We start from the raw sequence: 23634 nt of genomic DNA, 5'->3' as shown, positions 1-23634 counted from the left end.
TTGTCGATCTGCAAAAAGTGTACGAAAACGTAAAATGGTACAAGATATTTGAAATTCTGAGGAAATAGGGGTAAGCTGTAGCTACGGTATACAATATGTACAAGAACCAACAGGGAACAATAAGCGTGGAAGATCAAAAACCAAGTGTTCTGATTAAAAAGGGTGTAAGACAAGGGTGTAGTCTTTCGCCCCTACTGTTCAATCTATGCATCGGAAAAGCAATGACGGAAATAAAAGAATGTTTCAAGGCAGGGATTAAAATTCAAGGTGAAATGGGAAGATTTTTATGGCATTGGTATCATCAGTTACAATGAAGAAGAATGACAGGGTCTGCTGAATGGATTGTACAGAATTTGAATTGAAAGTGAATCGAAAGAGGATGAAAGTAATGAGAAGCATCAGAAATGATAACAGTGAGAAAAGTAACATCAAAATCAGGGATTACGAAGTAGAAACAGCTAAGAAACTCTGCTACCTAGGCGGCAAAATAACAGGATGGACGGAACAAGCAGGATATAAAAAGCAGACTGGCACAGGGAAAAAGGGGCATTCAAGTCCAAGACGTTTGTTGGTATCAGACACAGAAAGAAATTTCTGGAAATATATGTTTCGAGCACAGCTTTGTATAGTAGTGAAACATGGGTTGTGGGAAAACCGGAACTGAATAGAATCGAAGTATCTGAGATGTGGTGTTGCAGAAGACTGCTGTTAATTAAGTGGACTGATAATGTAAGAGTCGGCAAGGAAAGGAGTATATGGAAAACAGTGACAACAAGAACGCGGCAGGATGATAGAACACGTATTAAGAGATGAGGGATTAATTTCCATGGTACTAGAGAGAGCTGTAGAGGGTATAAACTGTAGAGGAAGATAGAGAGTGGAATACATCCAGCACACAATTGAAATTGTAAGTTGCAAGACTTACTCTGAGATGAAAACGTTGGCCAGGAGAGGAATTCGTGGCGGACCGCATGACACTAGTCAGATGACTAATGACTCAGAAAAAAAGGCTCTTTCGTACTTCGTTGGGGTACTCCGGACCTTTACATCTGTCGACTTTGTTCCCTTAAGAGCGACGTTTTGAGTTCTGCCTCCAAGGAAGCCTTCCTTCTGGTCGAAAATCTGATCCGATAATCGATAAGCTTGTATTTTTTTCACTAAAAGGCAGTGCGGGACGGTGTGAAATGCCTTCCTGAGGTCAAGGATCACGACATCGACCTCAACTTTTTGTGTCAGAGTAATTTGCAGTCAGCGGTTGATACACCGAAAACAATCATTGATTCGAGTACGCACGCGGAAAGTTTCTGTATTTCCAATTTTTACGTTATGTAAGCTGCAGATAAACCAAAATAATGCTCAATGTATTGTATTTAAGTTTGGTGGATGAGCGCGAGGCAAAATGTAGGAATGTTGTCACTACATCATCAGAACCTGGAGAAGTTACAAAAACTTTATACAAAAATGATGAAGGAGAATTGTCATCATGCAGTATTAATGTTATTTCCCTCTTCACAGCCCCCCCCCCCCTTTCCCGCCAAATGACCTCTCTAGTGTGCAAATCTGCGTTGTCTATTTTTATCATCAGATAAAGAATTTTATGAAAAAGCTTCAAAACTGCTTCCATCTCATCGAAAGAGTAAAAGAAATCCCATCGCTAGAAGACAGCATGAAAATATATTCCATTGCTATTATTTGGTGAAATGATGACGCATGGTTTGCTGCCACACCGTGCGATGAGAGAGAACCTTTTATCAACATAAACCAAGTTTGTTTTTCTATAGAAACTTTAAAACCACCATGTAATTGTAAAAAAGCACCATTTATAATGTATGCAAGATGCAAGAAAATTACTGTCACCCCTATTTTTACCATGAATATCACTCCACGTATACATATGCTGTAAAATAATAAACATATCTGGTTGTATATGTGAAAACCAGAAATTTATTTGCCGTCCTAAATGTCTGTTAACCATTCCTTTTCATGGTTTTTATGAAAATATTAATAAATGAAGTATGTTGACCATAATTTCGTTTATTCGCAGTGTTAAGTAGCGTGAAAACTGTAAATAAAAAAAAAAAGAAAAAAGATTCCCTTGTAGAGACACGACGCCACGGAACTCTTACAACAGTTGTGTAGCTTTTGAGGCTATGCTGCCATAAATGCCTCCCCCGATCCATACAAAACTTGCTATTTTTTTCTAAACTTTCGGGCATCTGGATCTACAACTATTGTCATTTTCATCTCTGCCCACGCCCTGCACATACCATGAATTTGGGCAAAATCAGTGATGACAAGTATGCTTGGTTCATTTTTAAGTCAACTTATCATCAAGTCTTTAGTTTTATATGTTGCCTATTACTATTTCTTTTAACTGTTTTAATTTTTATATACTGTTTTTACTTGCACTCATTCGTACAGTTTCGTTAACAATCTCATCCATATACGATGTGTATTCACAGTTGCGAATATGGTCAACCGTGAGTTGTATAATAATTTAGTGGCTGGCTCTGAGCACTATGGGACTAAACAGCTGTGGTCATCAGTCCCCTAGAACTTAGAAATACTTAAACCTAACTAACCTAAGGACATCACACACATCCATGCCCGAGGCAGGATTCGAACCTGCGACCTTAGCAGTCGCGCGGTTCCGGACTGCGCGCCTAGAACCGCGAGACCACCGCGGCCGGCAATAATTTAGTCCGAGCTGGGACTCTAACCCGAATTTCCAGGTTGTCGCATGCATGCATGTCCGAAGGAACTTTGCGTCGTAGTTCTGAATAACACATGCACTGCAAATCGTAATCTGTTCAATTCCTAAACTGCACCGTCATTGGTATGTTATACAACATTTTTCTGTGGAATGATTCTTACATGCCGGTGCTGGTGCTACAGAAAGAAAATCTGCAGATGAATCATATGTGACTTTTAGATAATGCCTTTTACTGTCATTTTATTTTCACATCTCTATCTTATATCTGGTTCTGGTAATTTATGTACACTGACTGTGCTTGTGTGTCTTATACAGGTATTTCGCTGTTATACGTGAGACGTTGAAGCATGAAAAGTAGTTTGTATCTTGTAACTATTACTGTGACACATGTCATCTTTTTTTTTTCTTCTTTAGTTATGTAATGTAATGCAACGTGTATCTAAGCAGACCACATTTTAATGTTATGTTGTGTGATTAAGCTGAGAAATGGTGTGAGTGCTGGCACACAAGGGTAAAAGCATATATCTGTCGACGAAAGATTTGCAGAGCCAGAATAGCTCTTTGTGCTTGGCCCAGTGGAATTCTACCTACAAGATGGTACTCAGCCCAAGAATGTTATGTCCTATTTAATATAAAAACTGCTTCCTAAATTCGATACATACAGCTGCCCCTATTGATAGGATTTATGCAACCCACATCGCCTTCAGAAACTAATCTGGAGATTTTCACACTCTCTCGCTGCGATACTCACAAACCATTAGTCCTAAAGAAAAACACGAACAACACTTATTGTAGGAAATTTAATGCAGCTAAATTATATACTGGGATATATTTTCGCTCGAGGCCACAGCTTTCGAGTTCGTCAAGAAAAACGCGTTTTAAGGTAATTTTTGAACGTTTTTCTTGAAAAGTTCGAGAACTAAGGCCTCTAGCGAAAACGTATCCCAGAACAAAATTTAACTACATTAAATTTACTATAAAAAGGTGCTGTTCTTTTATTTCTGTAGTACTAATAGTTTGCATATAGTGAGAGAGAGCATATGAAAATCTTGCACATGTTATTTTAGACATTGCGGGTTGCATAAAACCCAAGGGTAGGTGCAGCTGTGTGATCGTGTTCCGACAAAGGGAGTCAGTCTTCCACCAAGTCATCTGTAAAAATTAATTGCTTTTTGAAACATGCAGTTAATGTAAAATTACGTGAAAAGAAGTAGTGTCGTTGTAAGAGATACTAACCCGTGACTGGCTGGCTCAAATACTCTTTGGGTGAGGTGACCAGGAGGCGATAACACTGGCAAAAGCGCTTCGTCCTGGGCGCTCCAGCAAACCGTGCGAGACTTCTTTCTCGGAAGTCACGAGCTGGAGCATAGTTTTGAGTATAGCATATCACAACATTAGCGGGATGTTGAGTATCATTACTTGCTCCATTGGTATCGGTGTTTCGTATTCAGGAACGACTCGTTGCCCAGCCATTTTAGTGTAAGATACAAATAGTGCTTCCTCAGTGCTAATCAAAATGTGTTGTAGATGAGGTGTGACAGTTGTATTAAAAACAGACTTATTTTTCTGACAGCTTTGTTTTCTTTGGGATGGGAGCCTGCTGGTGACATTGTCGATTTATTATTTCCTGCTGATATTGTTGCATGCAGAGTGTTATCTACTACATCCATTGTGTGACAGGGCACAGAGATGAAGATATAGCTGGGCCAGTTGTATTAGAAACAGTACGAAGTGTATCGAGGCCCACTGGATTCCGCAGGTTACTGAATCTGCATGCGCAAGCACAATACGGCAACTGCATTCTAAGCCCCTAATGCACCCGACAGACAGTATAGCGGTTATTATGATGACTGCTCAGCAGCTACAACCGGTCACCATGTTACTAATTTTTGCGGTCAAGACCACTTCAATAAAAGACATTTGAGAACATTAGATGGCGACGTTCGTAGGTCACAGGACTGATCAGTATGTCTGTAGAGCTCACATTACACGACACTGAGTGAGTAGCGGTGCTAAGAATGAACACTTCTCACTTGTAGCAGAAGTCAGCGGCGTGCACGTAGTAGCGGACCAGGTTGCCGTCTACGGGCGGCGTCGCACAGAAGGCGACGTCAGGACACAGGTTGTAGCGGCCCTCTTTGCAGAAGCTGCACAGCCTGCAAGACACTCCGGGTTCTATTGCCACACGGTCACCTGTAATAGAAACGTTTTGAGTCCGCGAGCCGTTAATCCCTGTCAATAGTATACCGCTTACAGGCAGCTTTGCCAAATAATGACATTATTGGAAAATAGTGGGTGTTACAGAACGTTCATCTAAATTACTGTATGAAGACAAGTCGTTGTTTAACGTTGTTACCTAAAATCTCCAAAAGTATTTGTTCGATTATCTTCAAATTTTTGTACGATTCTACGAGGGCGGTTCAGAAAGTAACCTCCGATTGGTCACAGTGCGGGTTGTGGAGGGAGTAGCGACGCCATCTGTGCGTTCACGCACTCAACAGGTCAGTCGGCTTCAAGCCATGGTCGAGTGAACGTCGTACCTGCGCTAGTTTAGTTTTTGTGGCAGTTTGAAATGTGTGCTGCAATAGAAAACCCCGCCAAATGTGAAGTGCGTGCTGTCATAAGGTTTTTTACAGCCAAAGGATATTATGCAGCAGCTATTCATCGTGAGCTTTGTGCCGTGTACGGACCAAGAGTTATGAGTGAAGGAGTTGTCCGTGAATGGGTACGTTTATTTAAAAGTGGACGAGAAAACGTTCATGATGAAGAGAGGAGTGGTAGACCATCATTGGTGACTGACGAACTCGTTCAGGCAGTTGAGGCAAAAGTTCGTGAAAATCGACGTTTCCCAATGTCGGAGTTGTCTACTGGTTTACTACAGATTTCTAAGACTCTCTTGTACGAGATAGTGACAGCAAGATTGGGTTACCGTAAGTTCAGTGCACGATGGGTGCCCAAAATTCTTACCGACCACCACAAAACTCAAAGAATGGCCTCTGCATTAGACTATCTGTCACGTTATGAGGACGAAGGAGAACCATTGTTAAACAGAATCGTGACCGGTGACGAAACCTGGATTAAGTACGTGAACCCTGAGACAAAAGAACAATCAAAGATGTGGGCACATTCAAATTCGCCTACCAAACCAAGAAAAGCCTCGCAAGATTTTTCTGCCAGAAAACTGATGGCAACGGTGTTTTGGGATGCCAAAGGTGTGTTGTTGGTTGAATTCATGGAACGTGGTACGACCATTAATCAAGACGTGTACTGTGAAACAATAAAAAAGTTACGACGGGCTATACAGAACAAACGCCGTGGTATGCTGACTTCCGGTAACGTTTTTTTGCACGATAACGCCCGTCCTCACTCTGCTCGCAGAACAACGGCCCTTCTTGAGTCCTTCAAGTGGGACGTTATCAACCATCCACCTTACAGCCCAGACCTGGCGCCAAGTGATTATCACCTCTTCATGCATTTGAAGAAATGGCTCGGGTCACAGCGGTTTGATGACGACGAAGAGCTCAAAGATGCGGTCACAGGCTGGCTCCAGGCACAAGCGGGTGATTTTTATGCAGAAGGAATTTCAAAGCTTGTGAAGAGATACGAGAAGTGCCTCAATCGCTATGGAGACTATGTAGAAAAATAGTGCAAAGATGTAGTTGTAAGATGTATATATTAAAATATTTTTATTTAACTTGGTGTATTTTTTTAAATCAACCGGAGGTTACTTTCTGAACGGCCCTCGTATAAAGAACGTTCGGACGGACATAGGCTACATCATAAATGGTTCAAATGGCTCTGAGCACTATGGGACTCAACTGCTGAGGTCATTAGTCCCCTAGAACTTAGAACTAGTTAAACCTAACTAACCTAATGACATCACAAACATCCACGCCCGAGGCAGGATTCGAACCTGCGACCGTAGCGCTACATCATAAATGGGAAACATTGTCATCACAAATCTCGTAAAGTTCCTGAGCGATTTCATCAAATTTTTACTCAGTGCTCTAATGAACGTCCAGACGGATGTAGGCTATATATTTCTAATGTGTACAATATACAAATATATGTTTAATATAGCAAGTGGAGTCGGTGTTAGGAAAAATCTCGAAAAGTTCTTAGCCGATTTGATTCACATTTTTATGCGTTAGTGTGATAAACATCCAAATGGACATAGGCAGTGCACTTTTTTTAAATGACAGTGAACAGATTTTCTGTTAAAACCGATTGCGAGGAAGAAAATGCTGCTATGTGCTGTGCTAGGAAAGTGTACGGTTTCGATTTATTTTATCGTAGGAACTTTCAGCTACGATAGGATGGCATGTAAACCATTAGACAAATTGTTTCTCCTGTATATGTTCTTTCTGCTCTTTTCAAACAAAAATTGTGTACATAGGAAAGAGCTGTTTCCTTTCTCACCGTCTGTTTTAGAGGAAAGTTGTATTTATGGCACATCGACTTATTGCCAGAATACTACTACGGAATCTGAATGGGACGAAACTTTGTAATCCTACCAATTCACAGATTAAAACCATGTGTATTGTTGTGATTGAAGGAACTATCCTCACAGAATCAGCAGTTGGAGAGCTATCTTTCATGCTCTATATATCAATGATCCCAACCTATTTACCCATTCATTTTCAGTGACTTCAGTTCTCGATCAAGGTATCGTTTTCAATAAAAATCAACAAGGCTCAAGGTAAGAGAGAGGTATAAGGGGGCAGAGTGGGACGGTTGGAGGAAATGGACAGAAAAAGGGGGAGGAGATGGAAAGAGAGGGGAAAAGACGATAGGAGATGTACAATGAGAGGGGGGGAGGTAGGAGATGTGCAGAGAGAGGGGAGGGACGGTAGGAGAGTAGGTACTGGATGAAGCGAAGCTGTGAGGGCTAGACGTGGTGGGGGGGGGGGGAGGAAGGGAAAAGGGTCGTGAGTCGTGCTTGGATAGAGATCACTCAGTAGAGCATTTTCCCATGGAAGGAGAAGGTCCCCGGTTCGAGTCCCGATGCAACACACAGTTTTAATCTTCAAGAAAGTTTCAAGTCAGCTCACACTCCGCTGCAGAGTGATAATTCATTCTGGAACATTTATGTGTTACTGATGATTTGGTATACAGTCACAGTGGTCTTCATTAGTATTCACTTTATTGGGCAATAACGCAAATTCTGCAAACTCCATATGTTTTGAACACAAGGTATATGAGCGTTAACAAAGCTGCTGTACAGAGACACAACCGAAGATTTGGCATCCTATGAAAAGGAGGTGTACAGGATGATCAGAAACAGTCTGAAATACTTGGAAAGGTGATGCGGGATAGGTTGTGGTGAGAAACAATTCTCAAAAGAAGATTTCAATGTACTGCGCCGTTTCCGAGTTAATTAGCACTGAAGTTAGCTAGTCAGAACGTTGCGCGCGTAGTTCAAGCCCCCCTCAGCCCCAAGGACAGTGTCATCAAACAAGTTCCTCGTTTGATTTCCTAAAACAAAACGAGAGATCGATACAAAAATTGGACATGGGACGGTAGAACGGATCGAACCGGAGCCAAAGGTTGAGCAGTCTCGTGCACCACCATCTACCCTATTAGAAAAACTGACGCTAATTGTATCTGATAGGCTGTTTGAACTTGCGAGCGCAACGGCCTGATTGACTAAATTCGGAGCTAATCAAGTCGGTAATTGCGAAACGTATCAAAATACATAGGGAAACTTTACTATCAGTGTATTGTAGAAAGCAGGTTATGGAAGTTAATTTAGGTCTTTCAGATTTGACTTCCCTTGTATTGGACACTGACTTCTTGTGTATTTTATACCATTAAATGATCGTGTGCACCTTCAGGGCCCAGCGGTCGTTTTACTACTATTAGATATGTCACTTTCGGTTTAGTGTTTCTTGCTGTCCGTTGTAGCAGTAATGGTGCGCTAAGTTGGAAACAGTCAATATGGCGGTTCATTACGAAGTAATTAAAGACTGTATGGAACGAAAGGACGTATTAGGAAACAGTGTGCTCATGCAGGGGATATGGAGTAGAGACTGTTATAGAAAGAGAAGTTTTCTAAGAAAGGGAAATGTGTTACATTAAAAGTAATTTAATTTTAAAAAGTTTTTCTGAAAATATATTCTAGTACGGAAGAGAAACGTGGACGATAAAACTTTCAGACAAGAGGAGAACAGAAGCTGTAGAAATGTGTTGCTAAATTTGGAAAGGTGTGGTATGTTCCTATGGGACCAAATTGCTGAGGTCATCGGTCCCTACGTACGCTTACACACCAATCTAACTTAAACTAACTTACGCTAAGGACATTACACACACACCCATTCCCGAGGGAGGACTCGAACCTCCGACGGGGCGAGCCGTGCGAACCATGGCAATGCGCCCTTAACCACGCGGCTACCCCGCGCTGCTAATGTGTTGCTGAATAAGAATTCTCCATATTAGATGCGATGACTGGATAGCTAATGCCGAGACTGAATCGAATTTGGGAAACACATTATGATGCAACCTGACTAACAATGTATCGGTTGATAGGACATATTTTGAGGCCTGAAAGAATAGTTAATTTGGTGGCGAACGGGTAAACAGTGGGTCAAAATCGTACAGGGAGACCAAGGCTTCACCATTGTTATCATGCCGAAGTGGATATAGGTTGCAGAAATGAAGAACCTTGCACAGGATAGACGTCTTTGGGCTGAAGATTACAACAGCTGCTTTTAAAACCTAAGTTACTTTCGAACTCTACGACGATTTCAAAAAACATATTCAGTTTTAGTTGCTTGGAAGTCTTCAACGAGTCATAAACTTGGTCCAGTAACTCGTAAGTTTCTGTTTTGTTCACCAGGCGGCTTCTGTAATTTCAGCGTGTATTTGTCAGATGCGTCACTACATTTCGAATGGGTGAATTTTTTACGTGGTTTACATGTAGTATTTTTCCCCATTCGCAATATAGAGCAACGACTACACAACGGGATAGAACACCTCCAACCTAATTGACACGTGGGACAAGGACAGTCAAAACTCAGTTAGTAATCATCATCTCATAACGGATCCCTCAAAATCCCCGCAGGGTTTCAGCTTTTGAGGTTCAACCGGACCGGAAGCGGTCACACGAGGTGCAAGGCCATGCGTTATATGTGGGGACTTGTGGACAGCCTAAGTCGTGACTGTGGAGCATCTAACAACCCTACCACAGCAAAGGTCAGAATTTAATAACTATTGTGGTGTTGCTCACGCTGCTAAATACTGCATTTTCGGGCAACATCAGTCATATTATGTGGCAGGTGTCATTAGAGTACAGTTAATAGTCATTTCATGTAATAATGAAAAAATTAGGCACTCATCTTTTTGTGTTTCCCACGCTGGTCTCGTCGTAAAATCATGGCTCAATCGTTGAAAATCTAGGTGGTTATGATTCCAAGCTCGGATGCAAAAAGGCCTAGGTTTTATTCTGCTGTATTCAAAAGTTTTGTAGATGGGCTTCTCAAACCATTCTTGGAGATTAAACCTTTCAAAGTTAGCACAATAGTGATGTAAAAATAAAAAAAAATAAAAATCAGCACTCCGAATTTAAATTACACTTCCCTTTAATTGCTTTTATTGCAATATCACGTAACACACAAAACATCATTTCACAATACAAAACATACTTGAAAACATCTTCCTCACATTTTATAAGCCAACTACAGTATGCATCTTTCCAACATGACGTCCAACACTTGACTTTTTCAAGGTCCGACTCTCTAACAACTTAACAACTAACTAATAATCGCGCCCAAAAATCAGAATTACAAGTACGTCAAAGATCATAGTGACAAAAGAAAGAATACACATGAGAATAATATCATTGCAATATAAACATATCGATGTATCACAAATGAAATCAAATATGAATGTTGTCTCAGAAATATGTCGACTACTTCTACAGAAACACAGTAGAATATTACTGGTATCGAGAGGTTCAGGTGAGCTGCCGTAATGATTACGTAATTCAAGTACCATTACAAGCACTTGAACAGACACTGGACCACATAGCAAAAGTGTGGAGGATCAGCTGAGGACTTTCAGAATCCGCATCTCATGCTATGAAGTGGATACATGATCTGCACTTCGATCTGTAGTCAGTAACTAGTCTTTAATGCTGTATATGTTATATCTGTGTGGTTGTTCTCTCGTACTTATTATGTCTTTTATATTCTCTTAAATATGTTACGCATTTTATTATTGTCTATTATGGTATTTATATTTGCATATATGCTGCTGCCTTGTGCAATACGATAAAGAAATAATGTAAAAAGCAATCGGCGTTGCGGCAATATACGGAACACCTTCGAAAGTTAAAGAATACAATAGTAATCTATATGTGGAAGTGTTGCGGAGTACGTAGTACTTACCGCACTTCAGGTTCGTCACGGTACATCCCACTTTCTCGACGACCCCTGCCGCTTCATGTCCAAGAACCATAGGCTCCTTCACTACAAACTCTCCTATCCGACCATCAACATAGTAATGGACGTCGGAGGCACATACACCAACTGGGCCCATCTTTAGAAGAACTTCTGCAAATGAGAATAAAAGTAGCAATGTAATAGCCATTAAATATATTGTAGCATCCGGAAAGGAAAACATACGAGTAGAAGGAAACACATTCATAATGTGTTCGTTTAGCATCACGTGTCTGTTAAACCTCTCTTAATTCTTGATAACCACCGCATTTTCTCCTGTGTAGTATTCATTGTTATACAGACGTGTATTCCATGACTTCAGTTTCAATGATAAGAAATTCAGCTTCAGCATAACATCATGTAATTAACGTCTTCGTAAGTATGAGTGTACATTCTAAGGTAATGTGAATTAAATTCTCTTACTTTCGTTTACCTTTAGTATAAGTATAGAGTAAAATGGTTTTCAGGTTTAATTCTCGAATGTGTGACGTTTATGACGTTTTAAAGTTGGGTCCAATAAAAACAGAACTTGTGAAAGAAAGTGAAATATGACGAATAATATGGGAACAATTGAGCTAAAGTGTCGAAGAAAGTGCAAATAGGAGAAACTGCTACATATCTTCAAGGCACGTCCGTATATGTTATACCAGGGCCGGCCGAACGCTGCACAGTGTGCAGACGTGCGGAAGTGCTGCGCATGTGTGCGACAGCGACATCTGTTATTAGACATGTGTCCTAAATGAACGGCGGCGGCTCCACTTCCCTGTTTATGTGGTACACGCAAGAGCTTGTCTGTGAAAGATTTTTCTCGGTGATGAAAATGAATAAATCAAGGTCTCGATCAAGCATAAGTGATGAAAATCTTCGCAACTGCTTGCGTTTGTCAATGAGCCGTGCTTTTGCGCCCGATTTTAACCATATCATTTCTCATGACGAGTGATAAATGTGTTTGCATTTATTCCTTTCATAATTAAAAATTATTGTTGACTAATTGTGCATTATTGCCTCATTCTGCTCCATGTTACATTATTATCAGGAAAATTGGTCATTAAACCGATTGTTCCAATGTATACTTACATTTAGGGTTTTTTATTAGTGTGTGAAGGGCTACGCTCAGCTAAAGTCGATAAAACATAACATTCATCTAATTGCCGGTTATTATGGAGATTTAAGACGTAACTGATGAAAGATATAGCAATAATGGTATTGAAATAACAGGTGATCATCGATAACTCTGCGGTTATCATTCTGTTCAGAGGTCAGTGAGACAGAAATTATGTTGGTGTAACTGAGGGCACCGAGAATTAGTTATAGGAAACCTTGCATTAGTTTAACGTTATTTGAAATCATGAATAAGGTTCGTTGGAAGTCGCTAAGTGCTCTCTTTCTTAAATACTAGATCAAAAACATTACGCGTATTTACGTGCCGTTAGTCAAGCTGCCTTAATAAAATCCCACGGTTGTTAACTGTATTGCTTGTCTTACTGGGTTAAACTGTTAACATAAAAGTAGACGTCTCAATGAGCAGACTTTGACAGTAATGTTTAATACGCGAAATAGCTTCCCATGGTTGGCTTGCAACCTGTGGAAAGAGCACTAGAATGCGCCGGTACAGAGTATCCCAGCAAGTGGAGAAAGCGATATCTGTGCGTAGAAACATGCATTACATGAACGGTGACGGCTGCGGCGTGCACACTGTGACCCGGAAGATGCACATGTGCAGGGGCACCGCACGCGTGCACAATTTCTGGCCGGCCCTGTATTATACAGATAAACAAAGGCGACGAAAGAAATAATTACTGCATTATAATACACAAGACTGTATAGTGTGTTTCTTCGGCAACCATCTGTTCCATTATTGTCCTGAAATGACACAACATATGAACTGGTAGAGAAGAAGGAGTAAAGAATATAAAACGAGTGGTTTGGTACCATGAAAGTATGCTTCATTTACTACTAAAAGTTTTGCTTCATTATTGAAATTGAGTTCTTATAACTTACGGTCATACTTCGGTTCAGGAATAGGCCGTTGCTCCTGAAATGAAAAGGAAAAGTTAATAGCTAATTTTATTAAATAAAATTGCGAGTAATAGCAATGCCAATGAAAAGGCGACAGTATTTAAATTAGAGGGCCAAAGCTTATCAAGGTTAACATCAATAATGTTAGATGCTAATTTATAAATTTTCTGACCGCTTGAATGGTTTGTTAGTGCATGTGCCTTAGAGAGTTATTTATTCTGTACAGTTTGATCAGTCTTCTTGCCTTCGCTGTTATTTGTTTTCAAATAAACCAGGAAGTGAAAATCTGTGTACTTCTCGTTACTGGAAGGCTGTGTCATTTAATCTTAAAACATAAGTTTCTTGTTGAGGCCTCGGTCTGTAGAAATAACAACAAATTCAATTAATTATAACTGCCTTTTTTATCTAGCAAAAGATAAAACTCTGCCCTTTAGATAAAGTGTAAGGCTCTCTCTCTCTCTCTCTCTCTCTCTCTCTCTCTCTCTCTCTCTCACACACACACACACACACACACACACACACACACACACACTAGCACATTAGAACGGGCATTTAAATCTGGCTACACGAGCAAGGAAAATATCTAGATCTCCAGCAGAAGAAACTTGCAGTGTGATTTAACATGACCCTACTAGTTTTTGATAAAAACTGGTGTTGACGTTGGAAAGTCCAGTTCCTGTTCGAGCAAATTTTGAATTGGCTCAAGTAGTGAACATTTAGGGCGGATTTGGAGACCAAGAAAAGGAAAGTATTATTTTTTTTTCATGGGTGAACAGTTAGAAATGCCAAGGGTTTTGTAAAATAGTATCAAACTGATGGAATGTTGTGACAAAAAATAATGCAGATCTCTGTCACACCCATTAGCAATTTGACTGGCAGAAGTGGCTTTTTCTCTGCACAAAGTAGCTACTGCTGGCCACAGCAAACCTCAAATTCGTTAGATATTTTTAGATTTTCAGGAAGTTTTTTGAAACCGTTCCTAGCAATTGGTTTCTAATCAAGCTAGTAAGTTCCTGATTATATACTAAGATGGTATCTGTTCTTTCGGACATGTCCGAAGGAACAGATACCATCTTAGTATATATATAGTGAAGGCTCACCGGCCACTCGACCATCTCCTTCTTCTGTGCGGATGCACAAAAAGTGCCCGAACTCTTACGGGAATCGGCAACGCGCCGCGAGTAATGAGTATAATGGGCGGGGGCACTACAAATGTAGTGCGGAACAATACGTTGAGAATGTGGGTATCGCGGGAGGCGTGCCAGAGATCAGTCCCTGCAGTCGCACTATCCTCTGTGTCCTCGGTGGCTTAGATGGATGCCGGCACGGTGGCTCAGCGTGTTCGGTCAGAGGGTTACGTACCCTCTATAATAAAAAAACTGAGTTAATCGATCATCAACGAACTTAATCGGATGTCTTACGACGTCCGCCCCGAACAGATACAACGAACAAAAGCGGAAAAAAATGGATAGAGCGTCTGCCATGTAAGCAGGAGATCCTGGGTTCGAGTCCCGGTCGGGGCACACATTTTCATCTGTCCCCGTTGACGTATGTCAACGCCTGTAAGCAGCTAAGGGTTGTCATTTCATTGTAAGTTTCTGATTCTTTAAAGAACTGTAGTTCCACGTATAAAACAGATTTAAGCTTCTTATTACTTTACAAATGAGTTAATGTGTTAAATAGTGGACGAAAGGTATGTACATGAGGAAGCTTACACATGCTTTGAAATTAAGTTTAAAGTTTGTCGGAAGAGTCTAAGTGCTCTCATTATGAAACAAGAGATAAATATAGTCTGGGTAATTTGCCCACTGATTTAAGCAAAAGCTGGTTTTTCACGCATCTCAGTGTTTATGAGGTCATATCTGCCGAACGGGAAATTGAAATTGGCAGTAGACTTTCTGGGACTCGAACCCTATTCCTCCTTGACGGAAAGTCCAAGTGTACCCCTCCAGCACAATCAAACCACCAGAGGTGCTTGGAATTGACAGGAAATTAAAAATGGATGTTTCCTTTCTGGGACTCGAGCCCTGATTCTGCTCAGTGTACTTTATTTATTTTGGTATGTTCAAATGGTACAAATGGCTATGAGCACTATGGGACTTAACATCTCAGGTCATCAGTCCCCTAGAAATTAGAACTACTTAAACCTAACTAACCTAAGGACATCACACACATCCATGCCCGAGGCAGGATTCGAACCTGCGACCGTAGCAGTCGCCCGGTTCCGAACTGAAGCGCCCAGAACCGTTCGGCCACCACGGCCGGCTTACTTTGGTAGGGAAACTGACGCAAAGATCGATCCTAATTACATAATTAATTACAAAAAAGGGTTCAAATGGCTCTGAGCACTATGGGAATTAACATCTGAGGTCATCAGTCCAATAGAACTTAGAACTAATTAAACCTAACTAACCTAAGGACATCACATACATGCATGCACGAGGCAGGATTCGAACCTGCGACCGTAGATGTCACGTGGTTCCAGACTGAAGCGCCTAGAACCGCTCGGCAAGACCGGCCGGCAATTAATCACAAATAGCATGCCTAATTACGCAATCATATCCATAGCGCTATATAGGGATGGCATAAAATCGCAATACCACTCAAAAACTGCTGATACCATACACTTTTGTTATCGTGCTGGGAAAAAGTTTCGCAATACCACTCGAAACTAGCGACACACACACACTCAAACTCTACCCTACACCTACAAGCTGGCAGGAGAAAGGCTGCGGTGTAAGGTACTACCCTTATTCCATTTGGTGGGAAATATGTTCACCTGACGAGATGCAGGTGTTGGAAAGAGAGGAGTTTAAAAAGCGTATTACTTGTAAGCATACAGTATCTATCGTTGTTTGTCGTCAGAGTTCGCTATAGCTGTCTGCTCAAAAACCATCCTGCAGCCCAGGCAATCGAAGCCAATACATGCTACCACAACTGAAGGAGAAATATGCATCACAGTTCTATTTACACTTCGGAATAGTCGTGAGAATGCATAATCTATCACATGTACTGGGGAAAATCGTCGGCCTAAAAGACTGCGAAGGGGGTGGTAGTTGAACGTGCATTCTCAGCAATAGGGTCCACAGGCTGTCGAAAATCGAGGCCCTCTTCCTCCCGCCCTCCCTCCATCCACCTATGGAGGGGGGGGGGGGGAAGGCTTCTTGAAACTGCCAGCTGCACCGCCTACCACCTTGGGGGACGGGCAGGCCATTGTCCCCACTCGGCTGTCCAACATCTGGCCGCCACCTTAAGGCAGCGGTCCTGGACAACACAAAACGGAAATCTAGTAGCATAACCCTGATCATCTGGAGAACGCGCCAGATGGCTATGTCAGAAGTCAGCTGGTTGTGAAACAGTAAGTCCCTACCGTATAAAGCGACCGCTGCCCCACGTTGGCATTCCTCAGAGCCGTGATAAATGACTGCTATCCAGACCAAGGGAGAGCCGCATCTGTTAGAGAGCTCGCCCGCCATTACAGGCTGCACTATTTAACATAAACGCGTCTCCTATAATAATGCAACCATTAAAAAAGGAAAACGATAATAAATGTCCTTTTTCCACGAAAATAGGCAAAGTCGATTTTCTTTTTGGTTTTATGAGCAAAATCGGTATAGTTTTACGTTCGACTGCTGTCGCATCCCATTGTTTTGTGACGTCCAGCGAAGTGTACCACCGCCGATTACATATGATCAGCAGGGAAAAGAAAAAACTTCGACTATTTTGATGCGAGAACTACGGACCACCGCAGAATGTCCTTGTTATTTCGGAACCATCGTGAGAATAAATAAAAAACGAGAATTTAAACTCCAAAGAAAAAAAGAATAATGTGTATTAAGCAATTTCTTTTAGCCTATTGAACAAATTACACGACCTGAGAGCGTCTTTTGCGTTAATTGTCTGTAAATAAACTGTCATGCATGTGATATAACATTAATCTTTCATGCCATTGGCTCTCATGTCAGAAAAAACACAATCATTTTACATTAGAGCACAACAAGCTATAATTCAAGATAACGTAGTCCTTTTGTACACTATGACAGGTCCCTTTTACCAGTGTGATGCTATATCATACTAGCGTTTACGAAACAAATCAGTAGAACCTGTCTCGCCCTGTGTAGGTGGGAGATGGAAATTTCGTTAAAAAGATATAGCCACAATGTAAAAAAAGAAATGCTTTTCAAAAATCATTCCCTGGTGCCCTAGAAATCTCTTTCACCCACCAGGTGGCATGTCATTGATATAAATTAGATAGGCTAATTAATTAAATTGATCATGAGAGCAACTTTGCGTGGCGAGTAATTAATTTTTCCAGAAGTTGGATTACACTCGCCAAGTAAGTCAGCTGGGAATAAATGAAGGGAACACGATGTTCTTTTTGAGGAACGCTATTGAAAAACGGTATCTAAAGCTGATAACAGAGGGATTCTATAGCCCACAACATCCATGTCACGTAAGGACCGCACTGTTAAAAACACAATCATAAAGTCTGTGTTACTATCACCCAGCATAAAAAGCGGTCTTGAATCTACAGAGGCTCACATGAGTCGCTGATAGTGTTACGCTTTCAGGTAGAAATGCTCTCTCTGCTTTGGAATCAAGTCTATCCTTTCTACCACACACTTGCATTGTATCTTGTTGAGACGTCTTTTAGTGGTTACAGCCACTGGTGAATCATATTCGCGCCACTCTCCTATCTCGAAACGAGTCCCTTTTTTTTCCGAACCTTTCTGCTAAAGATACCATACACCAAGAACTCCAGTGCTGTATTTTGACAGTCCTTCTGCATCTTGTAACTGCTCCAAAGTCTCTACCCTGCCCCAACTGCAGCTTAGTCTATGTGATCGTCCCAATTAAAGTGTGTTCTGTTACAGAAGTCGGAGAGCGTTATATCTAAGATCTTCTGCATCCTGTGGGGAGACAGGACGACCTGAGTTAATGTGACAGGAGCGCATGTAGATCAATCAGTGGAAATCGGAACATGGTGTCATAGCTCCGCCAACCGTGTACAGTGTGTAAGGCAGGCGTCATACGAAGATTTCTGATGCAACACGATGTAGTGAGCAGTTACGGTGGTGTTTCTTGTTGGGAAAATTAGGAAGACTACACATCATACATTGCATGGAGGAAGGACAAAGATTATTGCTACTGCATTGCGACACATCCCCAATCAACATACAGGTAGTCCGAAGGAGATCTGTGTCTCTCAGCCTCCATTAATGTCTAACATCCAAACATATTGGGCGATCCTTTTAAAAATACATGTACTGGTTCATTGGAGCAGGTGGTTCGTGATCGAAGTCGCTTCCACAGGCCTGTGTAAAGTTTCATCACCTGTTATGTAGGATGACCAACAGACTATCAATCACACGAGACGGTTCCTGCATTGCTCCTTTATAAGCACCCTAATATATTTTTATTACCGTTGTAACACTCCCAATCAGTGTACACCGCGATACACTGTTTTTTCTACCATGACTTAGAGATCCGTATCAGCTGATGCTAAACCGACATTAACATGTTTCTATCCTCTGCGTCTCACAGAAAGCCGAACATCACATGGCATAAGCTATACAGCAACCACACCACAGGCTGGTAGAAATGAAACACAGACACAATGTTTCTCATTGACAAAAATGTGGAAGACATCGCAACATATGGAAACTGGAAGTGTTTGCAGTATTGTAGAGCACTTTCAATAGACATTCGAAGGTGATTACCTGTACAGTTATTCTCATCTTCTCAGTAACAGGGTCGCGGATGTCTCAGTGCTCCATTTCGAAAAGCATTGTTCCTTCATTTTGCAGTCATGTACATGATTAGTGTGCCGGTGTTGACCATCGGTGGAAGGTGCTGTTCACAACACGCGTGAGGTAGCACAAATAAAAAGAGGAAGGCTTAAAAACCATTGTATTAAGGTGACGACCTCTACACTGAATCCCATGTTCCACAGCGACAAGTAACAGAAATATAGTGTTGCGTCAAGGTTCCCTCCATCTCAACAAGGTTGTGGCAGACAATCATTGTGCAGTAATCAACAGCGTACTCAGTGGACGGGATGGGAAAGACACCAGTGATATGGAGCAATGGATTGCAATACATACCTCAGTTGATAGTGAGATCAATTTTATTAATTTTACCCAGAAATCGCGGAGAGTCATATCGACCACATTCTGAAACCTATGTAGGAACAGAGTGAGCTGAGTTAATGCAATAGGAGCATGTTGTCGTAGTTACGCCACTCATGTACGATGTGTAAGGTCAGCACCAAATGAAGCCTGCTCCTGCAACATAATGACGTATAAAAGACAGTGTGAACAGTTATGGTGGTGGTCCTTATCGGGAAAATTAGGACTCAACATCATACAGGTACTGCCGTTCGAAGCAGATGTGCGTCCCTCAGGATTCATTGATGTCTATCACCGAAACATTCATCATTATTCTGTGCCATCCAGCACAGAAAATTAACCAGCTATAAAAGCTCCGCTAATTTCACCCAATAAATTTTGACTGCAGCTCTTTTCTGATACATCACAAACAAATACCGTCTACATGCAGGCATTGAGCACATATGGCGATACTTTTAAATATACAGGTGTTGCTCCATTCGAGCAGGCAGCATGTGATCTATGTTGCTTGCACAGACCTGTGTAGTGTTTTATCGTCTGTACTGTACGAGGTCCATCTCCCACACATTATCAGCTGCAAGAGGGGGTCCCTATTTCGTTGTTTGATACCCCGGTTTTTCTGCCGTAACACGCTTTGTGCACATAGATATATTTCTTTTTTTTTTTTTCGCCACAACTTCGACATCTGTGTCAGGTTCTAAACTGACAGTAACACATTTTGGTCCATTGGCACCCCCAGAAAACGAGACATCGTACTGGGTGATTGAAATAAATGTCAGTCACAACATAAGGAAACTGGGAGAGATTTGGGGCATTGTGGAGCGTTTCCAAACTGCTGTCCAAATGTGATTGACGACCTCTACATTTAAACTCATCATTCACAGTGACAGGATAGGGGATGATACTGTGTTCCACTTGAATGATTCCTCATTTGCTGCCATACACGCGGTCACTTTTTTGGTATTAGCCATCCCCATAAGTTGTTGCCCCCTCCACCAAGACTCTTTCTCCATCTCAAAGATGCGGTGTCAGTCAGTCATTATGTGGTAATCAACAGCGTACCTGTGGATGGTTGGGATGGAAAGGACGCCATCGATGTACTATCATAATAAGCATCATAGTTAATAATCTGATCAATTTTAGCAATTGAATCGTAATTTCAACACCCACCAATGGCGCAGTAGCATGCTTAGAAATGTTCCTACATGAAACGTGGAATGTAGCGGTCTACGTTTGGTCAGCTGCTGGGTGCGTTGGTCAAAGACAATGCGAGGAGATCTTTAGGTCTCTAGATTTGTCCTAAGAATGCCCTGTGACTCCCATCCACATACAGAAAGATTGTATATTATACACTATGATCGAAGTGCTAGAGATATGTAGGTTCCTGTATGCTATACTTTGATGATGTAGATGTTTGAGAATAAACAATGAATGGACGTACTTTATAGTCATATACTCGTATTTACATTCACGATGGTACTCGCAAAGTAGTGAAAGGACAGTCTAGCGATTATACAGCAATTACTAAACATGGTGCCGCGATATTGGTCTGTGTTGAAAGTACGATAAAATTGCTAAAATTGATCGCACTATCAATTATGATGCTTATTGTTACAGTACATCGACATTCTAATAAAAATTTGTGGTGTGATGGCCCTCATGCTGATCCCACAACACACCCATGCACTGGGTGATTGAAATAAAAGACAGTCACAACATAAGGAGACTGGAAGAGTTTTGAGACATTGTGGAGCGTTTCCAAACTGCTGCCCTAATGTGAGATAGATGGTGTTAGTAGAGACCTTCATGAAACAGCTGTGCAGACGGCGTCAGTGTAGAGCTGAACGTGAAAGTGTGGTTTTGTGTTTCTCTGACTGTTGGCGGGTTACCTCTGCGAAGTCGTTATGGCAACTTTAAAAGAACAAAGAGTGTGTGTGAAATTTTGTTTCCTGCTTTAAAAAAAAAACTGCAACGGAGACACATCAAATGCTTCAGGAGGACGCTATGAGCCGCACACAGGTTTTCGATTGGTTTGGGCGCTTTAAACGTGGTGAGATGTGTGTTGAAGACCAAGCTCGTTCTGGACGCCCTTCAACATCGCGAAATAAGGAGAAAAAAAGTCCGCCAAAAGATCAACGAGCATCGTCGCCAAACGATCGACCAAATTTCAGCAGAGACAGTAATCAGTTGGAGCTCGTGCCAGCCGATTTTGAGTGAGGATTTGCGCATGAGACATGTTGCTGCTAAATTTGTTCCGCGCCTTCTCACACAGGAGCAAAAAAACCATCCGCATGAATGTGTGTCAGGACTTGAAAACAGAGATTGCACGTGATCCAAACTTCTTGAACAAAGTCACTACAGGGGTTGAGAGTTGGTGTTACGGGTATGACCCAGAAACCACGCAAGTGTCAAGCCAGTGGAGGACTCCCAACTCTCCCAGACCAAAAAAAGCAAGGCAGGTGAGGTCAAATGTGAAGACGATGATCATTGTCTTTTTTGATGTTCGTGGAATTGTGCATCGGGAATTCGTACCCCCTGGCCAGACTGTTAACCAGCACTTTTACTTGGATGATTTAAGGCGTCTGCGAGAAGATGTGAGGAGGAAACGCCCGGAACTTGGCGATCAGATGACTGGTTTCTGCAGCACGACAACGCTCCAGCACACACGGCCTTACGAGTGACCCACTATTTGGCATCTCAGAGGTGGTCTGTCGTTCCCCACGCTCCGTATTCGCCGGACCTAGCCCCGTGCGACTTTTTCCTATTTCCACGAATGAAAAAAGCGCTAAAAGGGGAGCGTTATGACGATGTGGAGGCGGTAAAAACAGCTTCGCAAAGGGCAATGGACAGTATCAAACTTGAAGAGTTCCAAACATGCTTCCAACAGTGGGAAAAGAGACTTGAGAAGTGCATGGCATGTAATGGAGAGTATTTTGAAGGTGACTGAAGTAATTTTGTAAAAAGGTTCATCAATAAATTTTTTATGACAACAATCCGGTTTCTTTTGGGTCCCCCCTCGTACATACATTTCTTTTTGTTCCGCCACGACTTCAACGCCTGTGTCAAATTCTGACATTGACACGTTTTGGTCCATTGGCTGCCCCAGAAAACTAGACATCACAAGGTGTAAATCATGTTGGTGATGCTTGCGGGGGTCAGGGATTTTCTCTGCCTCGTGATGACTGGGTGTTGTGTGCTGTCCTTACGTTAGTTAGGTTTAAGTAGTTCTAAGTTCTAGGGGACTGATGACCTCAGCAGTTAAGTCCCATAGTGCCTAGAGCCATTTGAACCATATTTTTTATGCTTGCGGGCCTTCAAATAAAAATTGGTGGTGTGATGGCCCTCATGCTGATCCCACAACACACCCATGCACTGGGTGATTGAAATAAAAGACAGTCACAACATAAGGAAACTGGAAGAGTTTTGAGACGTTGTGGAGCGTTTCCAAACTGCTGCCCTAATGTGATTGACTGTCTCTACATTTAAACTCATGATTCATAGTGATGGGGTGGCTGATGACGCTGTGTTCCGTTTGACTGATTCCTCATTTGCTGCCATGCATGCGATCACTGTTTCGGTGTTAGCCATCCCTGGAAGGTGTGCCCCCTCCACCCAGACCCTGTTCTCCATCTCAAACAAGCGATGTCAGTCGATCATTACGTCGTAATCAACAGCGTGCCAGTGGACCGTTGGGATGGAAAAAGCGCCGTCGATGTACTGTAACAATAAGCATCATAATTGATAGTGCGATCAATTTTAGCAATTTTATCGTACTTTCAACACAGACCAATATCGCGGCAGCATGTTCAGTAATTGCTGTATAATCGCTAGACTGTCCTTCCACTACTTTGCGAGTACCATCGTGAATGTACATACGAGTATATGACTATACAGTACGTCCATTCATTGTTTATTCTCAAACATCTACATCATCAAAGTATAGCATACAGGAACCTACATATCTCTAGCACTTCGATCATAGTGTATAATATACAATCTTTCTGTATGTGGATGGGAGTCACAGGGCATTCTTAGGACAAATCTAGAGACCTAAAGATCTCCTCGCATTGTCTTTGACCAACGCTCCCAGCAGCTGACCAAACGTAGACCGCTACATTCCACGTTTCATGTAGGAACATTTCTAAGCATGCTGCTGCGTCATTGGTGGGTGTTGAAATTACGATAAAATTGCTAAAATTGATCAGATTATTAACTATGATGCTTATTATGACAGTACATCGATGGCGTCCTTTCCATCCCAACCATCCACTGGTACGCTGTTGATTACCACATAATGACTGACTGACACCGCATCTTTGAGATGGAGAAAGAGTCTTGG

At 41.8% G+C, this 23634-nt stretch overlaps 1 protein-coding gene across 1 annotated transcript in view; it reads right to left on the bottom strand.

Moving 5' to 3' along the window:
* Positions 1-23634, bottom strand: part of LOC126195598 (sorbitol dehydrogenase-like) — an 82991-nt gene that overhangs the window by 47190 nt on the left and 12167 nt on the right. The window contains exons 2-4 of the mRNA XM_049934224.1: positions 13150-13183; positions 11098-11262; positions 4747-4906 (exon numbers count right to left, since the gene is read on the bottom strand). Coding sequence (XP_049790181.1) covers positions 4747-4906; positions 11098-11262; positions 13150-13183 — 359 coding nt within the window. The remainder of the gene's footprint in view (positions 1-4746; positions 4907-11097; positions 11263-13149; positions 13184-23634) is intronic.

Source organism: Schistocerca nitens, chromosome 7 (assembly GCF_023898315.1).
Source record: "Schistocerca nitens isolate TAMUIC-IGC-003100 chromosome 7, iqSchNite1.1, whole genome shotgun sequence".
In the NCBI taxonomy this organism is placed as follows: Eukaryota; Metazoa; Arthropoda; class Insecta; order Orthoptera; family Acrididae; genus Schistocerca; species Schistocerca nitens.
The sequence above is the reverse complement of the archived record's forward strand: the minus strand, read 5'-3'. Positions and strand labels throughout refer to the sequence as shown.